The following is an 18,315-nucleotide window of genomic DNA, read 5'->3' as shown; positions in this document are numbered from 1 at the left end:
GGTCTGTAAAAGGTTGGATTGCAGTGGGTCCAGCAGACAGGTAGTGGGATGAGAGTCCAGCAGAAATTTGGAGACTTCCTCCTCAGTCGGAGGTGAGAATGAGGAGAGTGTGACCCTGTTAGCTGGCAGCTGCAGACTGTTGGTCTGGCTCAGAGAACTGGCTGCTGATGGTGGGAATCTTATCAGTAAAGAACAAGGTGAATATATTTGTAATGAGCAGAGCGGAGGGCCAAGAGGAAGTGGATTAAAGAGTGAGTTCAAAAGGAAAATTTTCCAAGTTTCTGTTAATGAATAATGTTAACGAAATCTAGTATCGTAGTAGTAGTAGAGGGCATGATGAATCATACAGATATGGATTTTGGTGGGTGAAATATTATACAGTAGAGACAAGGTAAATAGGTTAGGTGTAATGGGGTCATGTAGAAGACCAGTTAAAGTGCGACAACTTCGTCCCAGTATGGTAAATAGACCGTACTTATATTGCACTTTTCTAGTCTTTTTGACCACGCAAAAACTCTTTCACACTACATGTCACATTCACACACTGATGGTAGGAGCTACCACACAGGGTGCCAACCTGCTCATCAGAGAGAAACTGACATTCACACACTGTTGGCGCAGCCTTCAGGAGCAATTTGGGGTTAAGTAAGGTCCTCACTTTAAGTAAAGTGAGGACAGATTTGGGCTGAAAGCAGACAGTGCAAGGGGGACATATTGATCATAGATACTATCACATCTGTTGATCAGCACATGCCAATAGAGTGAAGTCTATTCCTTCATAATATATGTTACAATCCAGTTACCCCCTCTAGTGGCTAAATGAGAAACTACCTGAGGTTGCTTTCAAGGTGTTGATATTACTGAGGTTCCTGCAGCCACATTAAGACAATTCATGTACTGCATCAATGTTTCTTACTGACCAAGGTGAATATGTACCATCTCTGAGTCATTGTAAAGTTCTCATCCATAAACTGACACAAGGTAACACAGACATCATATTTTCTTGTTAAATCTCATTTAATTAAAATGAGGAAACAATCTAACAGGAACACACAATAAACAGCATGCATGAAACAAAACATGCAAGATCAAACAAGATAACGTTAATAAAAAAACATGCAGAAAACAACAACATGAACGAGTAAACACTTTTTTTTTTAAAGATTACTGCAAAACAAACAGGTTCTGAAACAGTGCAGTAGGGAGGAGGTAGACGTGTGTCCTCTGATGAGGTCATCAGTGGGTGAACTGCATGTTGTTAATAGACTGCAGGACCTTCTGGGCTGCAGCCTGCTGAGCTTCCTTCAGCATGTTAGAGCCTGCGGATCCAGGCAAGATCATGACCAGCCCTTTGAAGGGCGTGGTTATTCCTGGGATGCACACCTTAAAGGTAAAGTAGAGGAATCCATCTGACCCGGTGTGGCTGTTGTATATATCATAGAGCGGCTGGCCAACCCCAATCAACTCGCACATCTTACTGAGGCGCATCACTGGACATCCTAAGAAGGCTGCGGACAGAATCTCTTGGTAGGTGGAGGAGCAGCGAGGGTGAGGGTGCTGGGGGGGATCAATTGGTGGCCCTCCAACTGCTCTGCAGAAACCTGGGGTCATGGATGGAGGGCCGTCCAGGTGAGGAGACAGAACTGAGGGCTGCAGAGAGTTCAGGATGTGGCTCGCTGGCTTCAGGAGTGATGACTGGAGGCTTTTAGAAGGCTGCTGATGGTCGTCTAGACTCAACTTCACTGATGTCTGCCACTTTACTGACACGCTCAACGCAAAATGCTTCTTAAACGCTGCAGAAACAGGAGAGGAAGTACAGCTGAGGATATATGTCATTAAATCCTTTTGAACATCTTCTAATCAAAGTTCAAATGTATTGTATATTAATGTCATTTTGAGAGAGGCTGATGGCTATACACTAGAAATTGGCACAAACCAGTAACGTGTGGGTTGTCTAGGTAGTACATTTACTGTGATGAAGTATTATTCATTCTGCATCATATTAGAGAGTTGATAGTAATGACTGGATCAGGGCCCCTTTACCTTCCACCAGCACTTTTTTGGCCATAGAAGCTGCGTGGTGCGATGAATAGGCGACTATAGCACTGACCCCCTTTATACCAGGCCCAGCCTTCAGAGACAGTCTCTGTACCTCGTCTGTCAGTCTGCGCAGCACCTGCAAACAAAGTTTAATAAAAACGAACAAACAATTAAACCTATATCCATACAATAGCAGCAGTAAGACCAGCTGTCATTTTCAGGGTTAGAAGCCAGAAAAAACCCATGTCATCTGGCCAATGATAACTTTTCATTCTTACTTCCCTATGCTTCGGTTTTCCGCACATTTTAGTCAGGGGTTAAAGCAAAAAAAAATCCTGAGCCTGAACTTTGTGTGTGTGCAGAGGAGGTTTTTAAATCTGTCTTTGGTGACCGTGTTAACAGAAACCATGTCCTTGGCAATGTAGTGTGTTATGGCTGTCGTTATCTCCCGGTGTCTTCGGCTGCTCTTATCCTAAGGTGATAACCTGGCAAAAGATGCTGTAATTGTAGTCTGCTTGCTACAGTGGGCCTGAGTATCATTTTCACAGGACGTTTTGGTCATGCACTCGTCATGCAAATGCCTGTGGTGATTTTTCAAGTGCCTAAATTGGTTGAGTTTCCGCTGGATGTTGCAACTTTAGCGCGACAGGTTTTGCACAGTACCTGTTTCTGGTGCACGTCTGCAGCCTCAAACCCGAAATACTCCCAAATGACCGACGTGCTGTTTTTCTTGGGGATTAAATCCCCTAACTTCGCTTCTGGTCCAGTTGAAGCCATTTCTGAATAATTACAATTAAGGAGCAGGTTAATACTGATTGGTTAGCGTGACCTGTCCACGAGTAGCATGCCGCTTCTGATTGGTGAGCTTGGCAGGATGGTAGGGAGACGTCATGTTTAAAATACTTGACACAACAGATCCTGGGTCAGTCAGGAGCGCTGCAAAAACGTCAGCTTTGGCGATCACATGATCGCGTTGTCTGAAATCGCAATTTCGATCAGAAAACGATACATCGTTCAGCCCTAATAGGCGGTATCAGCTGTAAATCCTAATAATGTATAAACAGCCATTTATGCATATATATATAGTTAGTTAAAGATTTTCTCATGCGGGGCATGTCCTCAGACCTTCACAGGCGGAAATCTCAACCCCCCCCCCAATGTTCAACTCAAAGTTACGCCCTTGCCTTGACAGGTTACAAGATGACCTACAATCACAAGGTGACATATTATAAAAGGTATGTGAAATTCAGTCAGGCATTGGAAGAATAAGATTTGATTTGCAACCATTCAATTGAAGGTATATTAAAAAAGGACATCGATTCACTTCTTAAACAGAATAGGCATCATTTACCTAGAGGTCGACCGATACCGATTTTTTTGACATCAGCCTTGGCCGATGGCCGATATGTGCTGCCGATATTGCCTTTTCTCCCTCCAGATGAGGAGCAGCACTCACACACACCGCTGTGATGGCTGCTCTGTCCCGCTCTCAGTCAGAGTGAGAGAGAGAGAAAAACACACACACCCTGATATTGGCTGCTCTGTCCCGCTCTCAGTCAGAGTGAGAGAGAGCGAGAAACACACACACACTTGTGTTGGCTGCTCTGTCCCGCTCTCAGTCAGAGTGAACATTTAGCGTTCTCTCACGGGACTCCCGGAGCTGTGTTGTTGTTGGCAGGCTTCTAAAACTTCCAGCTGAACCCTGCCAGCGAGGGAGGGGCAATGCATGCGCACACATGGTGAGTTATTAATGCCGGTACATCAACTGTGGTTGTTGCTCGCAGTAACCACGTTGTGTGTGTGAGAGCGCGAACAGCTGCACTGTGCTAGTTGCGTATACTAGCTTTCTGGAGCATAAAGTGCAGAAGCAAGTACCAGTTTCTCTTAATTTTTACACCAGCTACCAAAAGGCTTACCATATTTTCCGACCTCTTCTATCCACGCCCAGCGCCATTTATTTTTTAATCCTTTATCAACTAGGAGGGCATCTTCCCCAGGATTCATATCGCTACCCGATGTGAGTTACACATGCGCAGTAGCGTCGGCCATCTTGGACAGCTACTTACGGCAATGCCACTTGGACAAACTACTGTTATATGTTGGATAGATGTATTTCATTTCAGCAGTTGGACGCGAATCCGCACAAAGTATAGAAACAATAGAAGTTCAAGTTCAAAGTTTGTACATTTGTATGTAACCGGGGAAGTATTAATACTAGAGCGCATTTTCGCACATGCGCAATGTCGCTACCCAATGTGAGTCCGACCAAGCCATAGACATAATAAAGAGTAGACGCCGCATCGACCGCTACAGCCTATTGGCGCTGACGAGCCGTGGGGCCGCCATCTTGGACAGGTCACCCGCTCCACTCAGTGTAATCTGTTGCGAAGTGTCAGCAGATTTTAATCAATCATAACTCACTGAATACTTAACTGATTTTCACGCGTTTTTTTTGCTGCAAACGTCATACATGTAGCTATGATACAGGACACATGGTTTGGCGTATATTAATATTCATAGAGGGCTTAACAGTAATAGAATATTCTGATATGTGACGTATGATAGGTATTTTGCAAAACACACAATATGTGTATATATAATAATAATAATACATTTATTTATATAGCACCTTTCAAAAACAAAGTTCACAAAGTGCTTTGACAGACAAGGCAAGCAAAAGCATTACAATAAAAAACAAGACACACAACACAGAGGTAACAAGACTGGCATTGACAAGATGAGAGTAGAGGACAATAGAATACATGGAATATGGAATATATATATATATATATACACACACACACTACACTAATATATGATAGAGATGCAGGAGCAGATAGTGGCAGTAAAAGTACTACTCAGCTTTTTTAATAAGTTTAAAAATGAAGAAACAATATATGACTACATTATTTATATATAGATATAGAGTATATATAGATATACAGTGGTGGAAAAACACCCCATGTATTTGTGAAATATTGCATTAAGAATCACTGTTAGGTCTTCAAGTGCAATTTCTTTTAGTACAGTCACAGACAAAATACTAAACAACTCTTAAAAAATCCATTAAAAACTTAAAATTGATTGGTTCCATAAAAATACATAAGACATTTTGAATATTGGGTCATTTTGGTACCAGTGATCCACTAATGAAGGTCATGCTTTTTATTAAAAGACACAATTTTTGTTACCGTGCTTCGTGTCTATATAAAGCCAGCACATTTGAAAGTTCATCAGAGACAAAAATGGCTAAAACAAGGAACCTAACGCAGGAAACATGCCTGAAGATACAGATTCTCAGCCAGGAAGGGTACAGCTGCCGCCAGGTAGCCAGGAAGTGCAGATGCAGTCCTTCAGCAGTTGGATACACTCTGCAGAAATACAGACGAACCAACACCTTGGAAGACAAACCAAGATCTGGGCGTTCAAGGGTTTCTTCAGCAAGAAATGACCGCATCCTGATCCGCATGTGCAGGGAAAACCCCGAATGACATCACAGGAGCTTCAGCAGCAGTGGTCAAACCAAACTGGTGTCCAGTGTTCCACCCGCACTGTATGTGGCCGACTTTTAGACCATGGCTTAAGCTCCTACAAGGCTGTCAAGAAGCCCCTGATCAATGAGAGACAAAGGTTAGCCCGGCGTCGTTGGGCCCAAGCTCACAAGAACTGGATAGCCAGGAATTGGAAGAAGATTCTGTGGTTAGATGAGTCCAGTTTCCAGCTTTATCTTCCTCCTGCTAATGTGAGGGTACGCAGAAGGCCATGCGAAGCATTATCTCCAGCATGTACAGTACCTACTGTCAAGCATGGTGGAGGCAGTATCATGGTTTGGGGATGCATGAGTGCTGCTGGTGTTGGTCATCTCACTGTCTGTGATGGCACATTGAACTCTGCCAAGTATTGTGCCATTCTTGAAACCCACATGCTCCCTTCTGCATGTGCACTGTTCCGTCGAGGTCAAAACTGGATGTTTCAACAAGATAATGCCCCTTGCAACACATCCAGGGCCAGTAGAACTTGGCTGCAGGAGCACAGTATCCAGGTCTTACAGTGGCCAGCTCAATCCCTGGACATGAACCCCATTGAAAATCTGTGGTGGATTATCAAAAGGTCTGTTTCAAAGCGTAAACCAAAGAATTTAGGAGAATTAAAAGCAGTAATTCATGAAGAATGGGACAAGATTACCCCTCAACAGTGTGAAAGGCTCGTGGGGATCATGCAAGCAGGATTAGAGCTCTACTGCGTGCTAATGGCAGGGCTACTAAATATTAATTTGATGATGTGCTGGTTTATTTATTTTTTGTTCAGTTTTGAACACATTATCTGTTATTTGTTGATTTTGATACCGACAATGTTGAGAACTGACATATTGGAACTGTCAAGAATTTAGTTTAGTTTTTATTGTAAACAATAAACAAAACAAAAATCATTTGTATTTGTTGGTGTCTGTCTAATGCAGCCACACCTTTTGAAACACAAAAAAGATTTTTCCACAAACATTTCATGATAATATTTGAGATTGTGTAAACTTTTAAGGGTGTCCGAAAATTTCTTTCCACCACTGTAGATATAGATAGACATAGATATATATATATAGATATAGATAGATAGGCTAGATATAGTGATAGATAGATAGATAGATAGATAGATAGATAGATAGATAGATAGATAGATAGATAGATAGATAGATAGATAGATAGATAGATATAGATATATATATAGACAGATAGATAGATCTTGCTGCTTTGGTTTGTTTACGGGTAGGATGACAGGTTCAAGATGGCGGACACATTTCTTGTGCCCCAGCAGCCAATGCAGCGTCTACTCTTTATTATATCTATGGACCAAGCGGCCAATGTGAGTCGCGCATGCGCAGTGTTCATTAGTTTTTTTAAATATAAACTTTATTGATATATCCTGATCTGAGTTAGCGGCTGATGTGACTGGGACTTTTTTCTTTTTACTTAGACTCTATATACTTTTTAAAAGCCCTTAAAGGAAGTATTTATGAGTATTAATGTGAAAAATACACAGACACACAAACTTTCCTCGGGTCACGTGTGTAATGATGACTGACAGCTCTACACTCCCTCTGCTGGAGCCCTGCAGTTACTACACAACACTACTGCTGCTGTTAGATTAACATTATACACATAAAACATGAGGAAACACAGAAATAAGTCTTCTCACAGTGCTGCAGCTGACAAAACAATATCTAAAATACAAGATAAACTATAACCTTAGAGATGTAAAAAGCACTCAAAAGTTCATATTTCTCACGAATCGCGATTGAGTCGGGTGAATAATGTGTTTTTTCCAAGCAAAGTTGCCGTACATAACTGTCAAAGATGACGGACGATGGCGGACGCTACTGCGCATGTGTGACTCACATCGGGTAGCGACACTCTCCATCCTACTGTCCTTTGACGTGACGTAGTCATTATCCGACGTGAGTCCCTGCCGATGGCATCTATGCAGCATAGGATTCGGTTGAAACACATTTTTCCAAGACCCGCCCCATTCTACTTCTGATTGGCTAATAATTAGGGCTGAACGATTTTAGGAAAAGATCTAATTGCGATTTTTCTGGCAGATATTGCGATTTCGATTTGATTCACGATTTCCTTCAAATCAAGATTCAGTGCAATATTCACAATGTACAGTAACATTTAAACATTAAATGCTATTACTCTAATGCAAGGATGAAAACTAAAGTGAAAAATTGCTTCCAAATGTATTTATTCAGAAACATGCATGTACATTCTTTAAAGTCCTTGACCAACGGCAGTTATTACAAATGAAGAACTAAAAGAGCCATCTTTGACTGTCTTCACTTAAAAAAGTAGTGCAAAAAAATCCTTAATTGTGTTAAGTTAAAAAAAAGTTAAATAAAATACAAAAAAACAACAAAGTTAAATAAGTAATAAGAAAAACAAAATTCAACACTTCCAATAAAGGAAAAAAGGATCTTGCCCAACAGTCTCAAGAGAGCTAGCTTATCAACATCTATAGCAGCAGTTAAAGTACTTTATTCAATCCTATATTAAGAAACCTGGACTATCTTTAAGTGAAATTGAAAAGTAATGGTAATAAAATAAAACTCTTGTTAAAATAAAATGACCCTTCAGACATGAATATAGGTGGGTCATTCAGTTATGGCTCAGCAGCACCCAAATATAGTCTATTCTGTAAACAATAGAGCATTTTTCCTGAAAAATAGCAAATATCTTTTTTAACTAAGGCTGACACCACAAGTCAGGGTGAAGTGCTCCACATTTTTCAACTCTGTTACCACTTTTTCTTTACACTCTGCATACAGCTGTGGGATGGCAACCTGGTTGAAGTAGGTGAGGGAGGGAATCATATATCTTCTGTCCAGCGATTTTTCAAGTGCCGGTATAAATTGGTTGAGTTTCCGCTGGATGTTGCAACTTTAAAGCGACAGGTTTTGCACAGTACCTGTTTCTGGTGCACGTCTGCAGCCCCAAACCCGAAATACTCCCAAATGACCGACGTGCTGTTTTTCTTGGGGATTAAATCCCCTTACTTCGCTTCTGGTCCAGTTGAAGCCATTTCTGAATAATTACAATTAAGGAGCAGGTTAATACTGATTGGTTAGCTTGACCTGTCCACGAGTAGCATGCCGCTTCTGATTAGTGAACTTGGCAGGATGGTAAGGAGACGACATGTATGTGTAAAATACTTGACACAACAGATCCTGGGTCACTCAGGAGCGCTGCAAAAACCGCGGCTTTGGCGATCACATGATCGCATTGTCCGAAATCGCAATTTCGATCAGAAAACGATAAATCGTTCAGCCTTACTAATAATGCTAGTTTGAGATATATCATTGGCAGACAAACTCATAAACTCGAACTCACCGCATGGAGTACATACCCAGATGCAGGGACTGGTTTTGTCCCTGTAAAAGTTCCAGGACATTGTCTCCATAGCAGGAACCAGCCCATCGACGGTCAAGTTCCTGTAAAACTACCCCAAAGTTCCTGGAGTGCAAACGACCCTATAGTGGGTATAGGTGGTGTACTGCCATGCATTATATTGAAAAGTGTTCCCTAAAATGTCACCCTCATGTATGTAAATGAAGTGGACAAAAAATAAGGAAAATATGTTAAAATGTAGATTTGCTGAAACGTGCAGTTCTATTCAGGCTGTAGATTCATAGAGAATCTGTTTTGACATTGAATGCTGCTGTTTTCTTACCTATCAAACGGCTTCTCTCATGCTACAAAGAAAATCAACCTTGATGTTGTACCTGCAGTAGCTCGTCTGGCTTGGTGGTGGTCGGCAGATCACCGATGCAGATGTGTCTCTTCTCTGTGCTCCGGCGCACGCTGAGGCGGAAGCCGGGCTCCAGCATGTGACCGTGCAACACGCGGATGGCTTCCGAGGCGACGACCACCGAGCCGTATTTGGCGTAGGCGAAGCCGCGGTTCTGGCCGCTGAAGTTCATCATGAGCCGGAACTCCCAGAGCGGCCCCACGGAGCTGAACAGGGGGATCAGCAGGTCCTCGTAGGTGTCCCGCGGGATCTGGCTGATGAATACCTCGCAGCGGGCTCCTGGGGGGGGACCGGTCCACACTGGCAGCACGAAGATAAGGAGAAGAGAAAGGGTTTTATTTGTGTAGCCTCACTCAGTGATCACTCAGATCACTGACTTCTTTCCATGAATTCAAGACTTCTTTGCTTGTTTACCTTAAATCTACCAGTTCTTGTTTTTCTTTGTATTTACCCTCAATTTAGTTTAAAGTAGACTCTACTTTGACATAATGTTATTGGATCTATTCATTTATTTTATTTCTCATTCAGTCTTTATACAGATGACATGTGTAACAAATGTAGTGGGTGTGGTTTGGGATGGTGGGAGTGCCCGTATGTGTGTATATGTTTCATTTATTATCATTACCATTACCCTGTTGAAAATAAGATGTATCTTCTAATTATAAAATAAAGCTATGGACCAATTCCATATTCATAGTATACTGTATATTATATATACACATTTTTATAGTATTAAAAAAGACTAGAATTCAGTGATTATTGTTCTGTTTTCTGTGGTTTTGCTGGAGCTGTTTCACCACCCTTTCCTAATTACTTTTAGCTTCTGTGAGTAGCTCCTCCATGTCCTTTGTGCATTGCATTATGGGAGAATAATGTGCATCAACAGCAGTGCAACACAGAATTGAGGGGATTTTAATCTGCATACCAACTGTCACTTTTCCAATGTGAACTCACGACACACTCCAAGCCTGGTTGTAATTACTGTAGAGCGGATTTGGGAAACAGCTGTGAGGAAAGGGTCTGTCTGCAACTTAATCACACCTCATCATCAGTCATATTACATGCAGCCAGAGACAAGTTCAGGATAAAGATGTTCACAGTCGTCCTTCTGTGCAAAAATGTAATATCAAATTGAAAAGTTGATCTGAAGTTAATATGAAGCTTCAGCTGCCAAATGAGTCAAATCTTCATTATCTTCTATGTTTCATCATTACAGTGTTTTTAGTGGCAAAGTTCCTCTTTGTGTTACTATACTTCCTACACAGCTCAACAGGGAAACACTGAGAGGGAATGTGATGTTAAAAAAGACTGTAAATGTGTCAGATATCACTTGATATGACTAACTCAGACTGATGAAGCTCAATAGAAGCTGATCATCTACTTTAAATGACTGTGTGGACACACTGTGGATACAGTCCTCCATCACTTCCATTGTTAAAAGATCTCCTTCAAACTTTTAGACAGTATGAAGGAAAACCTCTTCCACTCTTCATACAGACACCTGACTGCTGGTTTAACACACACACTTAAACAATGTTGAACCTGTTCTTTGTACTCCAAATAAAGTCTGTGTGTATCTTCGTGTTTCAGTCATCTTGTGTAAAGGCATGTGTGTTGGAGTTTGGAAGGAGTCTCACTCTCAGGTGGTCCTCCGTACTTCCTCTGGCCGTTAACTTGAGCCAGCTTTGTGTTGGTAGTAGTCAGCCAGGCTTCCAGCGCCTGCACACGCTCAACGTTCAGCACCTGAGGTGGAAACAAAGTGGAAACAGCTCCTCAGTGACAGAATGGGAAAGACCAAACCTTATGAAAGGGATTAGAATCTGTTACTGACTCCAAATCACACAGACTCTGGTAGATTAGAGCTAACAACAGCTGGGTTGTATATGATATCAGTATATATGATATCAACCTTTTCCAGGTTGTAAAAGCTGCAAAGTGATTCGATTCCATTTCCTGTGTTCATTAGACTGTTCAGAGCACAATTTGGTCACCACAAATATATATATGTGTGTGTGTGTCATACTGATCACAAACAGAAACCTCTGTACATCATAAGGGAATCCAACAGAACAGTTTAGTATGAAGTGATACTTTCTGTCGAGCATCATTTTCAGAAAACACACATTTGATTATTAGAGCAGGCAAACATCACCATAAGTTCAAAGGAGAGCCAACAACAACAAAACATATTGCTGTTCATTATCTGAAGTATAATATTGGGCCCTATTATGTAATACTTGATGCACGCTTTTACATTGTATACTATAATGCTGTGAAGTGATGTTCACATTTCACCATCACATACAGCACCAATCACCTGGTTTCAGAACTGACAGTAACCAACAGGCATGAAAAGGGTGAGCTGCTACATTAAACTGAATATGTATTTGTTTGCCCATTGATCTGATTATGTTGTTCTTTTTCTTATTCTAATAACTTGTGACAAACAGTCATCTCCAAATCATTATTAGATTGATGTTATTGGTAAAAAGTTACACATAGTTTCACATTATATTTGTGTATCTAAAGCGTCCTATGCCAGTGTCAACTGTTTTTTGTTTTTATTTCATTTCAGGGGTTCAAATGTGCTCAGCTGTGTGATAAATAAACATAATGGCTGCTTTAATGGTGGTGAGATACTGAAGGAAACCTGGAACCCAACAACTAGGTGGTTTCAAACTTTAATATAAACTACTGAAATTAAAGAGTTAAAATAAAGGACAAAACATATAAAAACATTGGTGGGGGCTTCATTAATGTGATGAGTAGTAGCAGGTGTAGGGCCCTATGATTTCCGCGATCACGGAATCGCAGAATTGGCCGATTAAAACGGAATTTATTTTTAAAGCGGGATATCACGGAATTTGACACAATTTGACTGAAATGTTGTTTTCGTTTGGAAGAGGAACGTATGTCTGGGGAAAACTGCACGGAGAGAAGCAAATCTGGGCAGTTAATTTCTATTTAATTTGTGTACATTCTAGTCATTTACATTAAAAACACGCTGTTTTTGTTAGTAAAATAAGAGTAAAAGGTAAAAAAAAAAAAACAGGATTCCCAAAAATAAAAAATAAAACGGATTGTATAGGGCCCTACACGTGGTTCAACAGGCCGCAGCTGGTGAAGGATAAACAAAGTAAAAACTAAAAGTCGAACTAGTCAAACAGAAAAGATGAAACAAAGTTACCATGTACAACTCAGCTGTCACGCGACATCACACAGTTTGTTTATCAAAAGCTCGTGCCACCAAAACAAACTGAAGCCAACTTGTTGCTGTGGTCTCGCGCCTTCTCGTCATAACAGCTACAGCCAGGTTGGTCTGTTCACGCGCCAATTTCATTTTAAGTCACACTCACACAAAAACACACAAGAAAGCTTAGTTAGAATGTGTCTGTGTCACAGCTTGTTATATTAGTTTTTTACCTGTTCCCGTGTATTCTCCATCATGTCCTTTGCATTTCATGTCACGCAGAGTGACGCTATTTTGTTGCACCTTACAGAAGCCCACTACTGGTCAACTCATTTATGACACGCAGGCCCGTCGTAATCAGGCAAGCAAACCGATCAATTGTCTAGGGCCCCGAGATGGCCTGGGGCCCCCAGACAACGACTGGTTAGGAATTGGATGCAATGACAAACTGTGTGAGCGCCCCTTTAAATTCTGTGATGGTCAATGCAGGAAAAGTGCAACGACACTGTTATCGGAATCCCCCTCAAGGGGGCCCCTCCCACTAGTTGCTGACTGTAGCCTGCCAGCCAGGTTCGTGATTCCTGCAGCCGGGCCCCGGCAAAATTTGAACCTTCAGCCATCATGAAGCGGAGTTACCCCTCAGGAAGTCATAAAAGAAAGAAAGAAGAAAAAGGAAGAGGAGGAAAAGAAAAAACAAGACAGCGGTAAGTGATCATTTACATTGGATAAATTAGGTCTATGTGTCTTGTTCAAATGGTGTAATTTAGCAGCAGGTAGGCTAAATATATGGGTAATGTTTATGTTAGCTACCTGCCTGACAGTCAGTGCTGGTAACGAACTCGAACAGTTAGTGCAAGTTAGCGTAGTTTTTTTGGAACAATTCATGCAATTAAATAGAAAACATTTGTAACTCTGTTACCATGACATATTATATTAAATGTCTCATAAATGCCTCAAAATTTGTCATGGACATACGCTTTTCGGTCATATGATAGAAAACAATTATAAAAACATTTCCACATTTTTTAAAATGTTATATTCTGAGAACCCCATGTTTGACGATGTTGAGTTTTATGCAGGCGGGGAGTTCTGGTCCTCTGAAATGATGCGAACGCGGAAGTAACTTAAAACTGCATTCTATAAAAAGGCCACCAGGGGGCGACCGTTTTGGTGTCAAAAGGACTTCCGTCTCTATACAAGTCAATGGAGAATTCACCAACTTCTCACTTGATTTCTAACCTCAGTAAACGTTTTCAATGTGTGTTTATGGTCTCAATCGCTAGTTTAAAGCTTTTTTTCAATGCAGTATGATGTTAATTTGTGAAATTTTGGCCTCCCTGATTTTATATTTGACGATAAAACAGGGTATGCATTAGGGCGTGGCTACGTCGTGATTGACAGGTTGATTGATTCACAGGTTCAAGAGGGCGCCTAATTTTCAAGATGGCGATGCCCATATCCGATACTATTCGCTTCCAAGCAGCAGTCCACAAACCAATGGGTGACGTCACGGATGTTACGTCCATTTTATATACAGTCTATGGTTTTATGGTTAAAAAATGGTGTTCATTTTCTGTAACTCTGTTAACGAGCACATATTGGCTTCAAAGTCATATTCGGTCTTAATTTAATTAGATATTTTTGTGTTGCCATTAAAGTACTTCTACGCACACACAAAATGACATGTTTTTAAATGTCGGTTCATTAATCACTGAGTGGACCAAAATATGTTGTGGAAGTGTAACTCCATTACCGCGTGATCTTCCTTATTGATAAAATGGTCAAACATATTTTTCGCTGTACATTTCACTGGACATTTCAGATTTTTTTAATATGGGGCCCTCCTAATGTCTATGTTATGCACTCTGTACATGAAAAATATGATGCATAGACTTAATTGTTTTCCCAGCTGCACCATCAACTTCATCTCCCATTCATGAGGAAGAAGAAGACATGGGAGAGATGTAGTCTCTCCCATGTCTCCCACTTGTACCATGGCCTCAACATCAACACAAATTGAGTCTGCACCACTTCCCAGCACCTCAACAACACAAGGTACCACAAGCTCTGTAATTATAGCTGATATCTGGCACAGTTGCCCAGAGTCTTAACTGATCGTGTGCACTGTGAAATTGTTAAAAAAAAGACCAGTGCAAATCACAGATATTGAATTCCCCCAAAACTGTGAAAATACCAGTCACTTTGCCCATGGACATTTCAGATTTCTGAATATGGGGCCTGTACTAATGTCTAGGTGTTAGACACTCAGTGATGCACTCTGTACATGAAAAGTGTGTTATATAAATAAAAACTTTCTTCTTTTCTCAGCTGTACCATCAACTCCAGCTCTCATTCATGAGGAAGACAACGAGGAAGAAGAAGACATGGAAAAGACTTCATCCAGTGGTACCATGGCCTCAACATCAACACGAACTGGGTCTGCACCACTTCTCAGCACTGATGTTATCTCTACAGCACAAGGTACCACAAGCTCCATAATTATAGCTGATGACCCTGCGCAGTGGCCTGATAGTGCGCGCTGTCAAATTGTTAGAAAAGGACCATGTGTGCTTTTTCTGCATAGTTTTTTGTTAGTGTTTTGTTTCAAATGTTTAAATATTGCTTTTGTTAATAACTTAAATAAGCAGTATTTGCACTGTTCAAAAATATTTTATTTATATAAAGTGTGGTTTAACTTAAACAGTGTGTCTATGCTGTGGTTCCTGTAGGCTTTGGGCAGGCGGGGTGGGATGGTGAGGCTTAGGTTTTTTTGCTGTGGTCCAGGGGTGTCGGCGGGCGGTGGTCCATTTTGCTTGGGGCCCCCAAATTCCTTGAAACGGCCCTGGTGGCATGCCGTCATCATGGTCCGCACGTGCCGTACCTGGCCACACAGGAAGTGGAAATGTATCAGTGCTGAACAGTCCAACTAGTACTTCAAAAGTAATTTTAAAAAAAAATAGATGCAGGGCTTTTTAAAGAAAACATTTGGGGCTACAGCCCCAGAAGCCCCCTCCCTGGCTCCGTCAGAAGACAGAAATACGAACAATTCAGGGCTGAAATGATTAGTCAGTTAATCGGACTCACATAGCTTTAATTATGTCATTGCCAAATATACCTTCTTTCATGTAGTCATATTTTTCATATATCTATTTTCATACACGTTGCATACAGAGTGCTGTTCATGATAAATAAATGTGTTCTTATAGCAGTAAATAACCCAGTTGAGAAGCCACTTTTTAAATTTCTAGTTATTGTAAAATTAAGTTTGGACCATCACTTGTAGTTTATGTCAAATTCCACAAGGTGTCAGTGTTGCATCATGTCTGTTTTCCCTGCAGTGGAGAAACTGGAGAGTTGGCTAAAACTATGTTTACATTCTCTCTTATGAAACAAGTGATTCTAATATATCAAAATATCTTTGTAATATAAAAAAACTCATTTATCTATCCAAAAAACATTGAAGATAAGCATTACATATCACCAAGGTTATTTCTGCATATTGAACCAGTAAATGTACTAGTGATATCAGACAGTTTTATTCTGTTTTTTCTTTTTAATCAATGTTGACATTTTTAAATTTGAATGATATCACCCTAAATTTACTTTGTACCAGCTCAGTTGTTTGGCTTGAATAAAAATAATCATTTTATGAGAAAAGTATATTAACAGTAACATTCAGTCCATGCCTGGCTGTACCAGTTTGATGAATTTGCAGTGTTGTCCATTGATAGTCATCTGTCAAGTGAAATCTATAGAGCATGTAGTAACTGTAACAGTGTGAAAGGGCCTCCCATATGAGGAGTTACTTCACAGCTTTGATTGGTGAGATTACCACTGATTACTGGTCGATTATGATTGGTCAGAATGGCAGTTTCTACTTCAACTATTACAGAAAGGGAGCAGTCGCTACATACTAACTTAAGAGATAAGCAGTAGTGATAATAGTAATATTGTTGCCAGTTATGTTTCCAGACATGTCAACTGCAAGATGAACGAAGACAGAAAAGTCAATATCAGTATTCCCAAAGAAGTCCCTTTCACCTTGTCTCACTTCAGCATCAATGGACATGTTCAGTTTAATGTGAATTATAACGCTATGTAGGCTACAGAGTTTACGTTGCCATGGATGCAGTTCCAACCATAGTATCTAACAGACTGAAGATGAAATCATTTTTTAATTAATAAAATCATTGTTGTATCATTACAATTATTATTATTTCAGGGCGATGCAATATAATGACTGACTAGCTGTACATTATTTCTTACATAACAACTGACACATGAAGAGTGTCAGGTGTCAACATGATTAGAATGCAACAGGAGAGTTATGATATGTTCAGCACTATTTTACCCCCCTTACTATATCAGCCACCTCATATTTATAATGTGCTTATGTTTGAGGTTTAACATGTATGAGAGGGCAACAAATGAAGATATCAAAATTGTCTATAATATGCATGTCTCTGATTGTGATAAGTAGATACTTTGCAAACTAAACTTTATTATACCTGAAAAAAGACAGATACACTTAAAATATATATTTTTATATTTATTTAAGGAGGAAATATGTTGTTAAAAACAGATACCTATTAAACCATACAATGTACTTTGCATCATAAAATGCAGACTGACAGACACAGACAGACAGAGAGACAGGAAACAATGCTTTGGGTAATCAATCATCAATACATATAAAACAAATATCTATATTCTATGGAATGTCTTGTTATTTGTGCTTTGGTTGGTGAAAACTGCAGACTTTATCTGCTGATGAAGACCAGGAGATTTCCTGAATGTCCTCTTTGTATTTCTCCTGACAGTGTTTCCATGCTGGGCTGCAATGGAGAGATAGTAACACACAAAAAAGGAGTTTCATACTAATAAGACTGAAACTTTGGAAGATGCCCACTCCATGTGTTTGACTAAGCCTCATATAAGCTCCAGATAAACTTTGGAATGAATTCTTACACAGAAGAACTGAGAATTGTGTCCCATTTTATGCCACTGGAAGTGATGTTAGGAAGGGATGTTTTTATGTTGATGTTATATGAACAGAAGGAATGATAACAGCAAGCAGAATCTGTCAGACTGTGTGAGACAGACACTACATTTTTGAATCAATTCTTTAAAAATGCTGTTCTGATCTGCTGATGTACAAAGAGACTGTCCTGCCAAGAAAAATAACACAATAGGTCATAATGTCAGCTGTCAAAAATGACCTATAGTTACGTTTCAGTGGCAGATGTCAACTAGCAGATGTAGTGATTATGAAGCAGGGGAGTGACGGAGTTCAGATGACGTCTATATAAGGTGACAAATTTCCATATTTGGGGGTGTTGGGTTGGGTGGCCGGTTAGATCCTAACTTGCAAAAAGTGGACTTTGTGGATATTTGCAGGAGACTGTTATTCGCTTCCATCAGTGAGTTGGGAAAGCTTTTTAAAAACCGTTACTACAATTGTCACGATTGCCATGATTATGAAAGTTGACTATCTTTAAGAAAGTAGTAACTTTAACCCACACCACATTTCAAGTTATCATTTTAACCCAAAACATGACCTTTCCCTAACCCTAACCAAATGTTTTGGTGCCTAGACCTAACCAGACCATCATAAAACATGATATTTTATAATAGTGATTTGACAAATAATGTTTACCTTAACTTACCTGATTTAAATGCTGTCTGTAGTGACATCTTGAATTTGAAAGTGGATCTGTGTTTTGTTTGTAGGAACAACTGCTTTTCTTTCTACATGTTTTTTTATCAGCTCAGTAGGAAATTTGACT

The 18,315-nt window shown here is 40.2% G+C and overlaps 1 protein-coding gene across 1 annotated transcript; it reads right to left on the bottom strand.

Annotated features, from left to right (window-relative positions):
- Window positions 1-1,236: 1,236 nt before the first annotated feature.
- On the bottom strand, window positions 1,237-12,786 carry dnd1 (DND microRNA-mediated repression inhibitor 1). The gene is made up of 5 exons (XM_062425588.1): window positions 12,763-12,786; window positions 10,977-11,082; window positions 9,314-9,639; window positions 2,044-2,176; window positions 1,237-1,793 (listed from the first exon to the last, which is right to left on the bottom strand). Exons 1-5 carry the CDS (start codon window positions 12,784-12,786, stop codon window positions 1,237-1,239), a joined length of 1,146 nt encoding a protein of 381 aa, XP_062281572.1.
- Between the last annotated feature and the right edge of the window lie 5,529 nt (window positions 12,787-18,315).

Source organism: Scomber scombrus, chromosome 9 (genome assembly GCF_963691925.1).
Source record: "Scomber scombrus chromosome 9, fScoSco1.1, whole genome shotgun sequence".
In the NCBI taxonomy this organism is placed as follows: Eukaryota; Metazoa; Chordata; class Actinopteri; order Scombriformes; family Scombridae; genus Scomber; species Scomber scombrus.
Note: the sequence above shows the minus strand (reverse complement) of the source record. Positions and strands in the feature narration are given on the sequence as shown.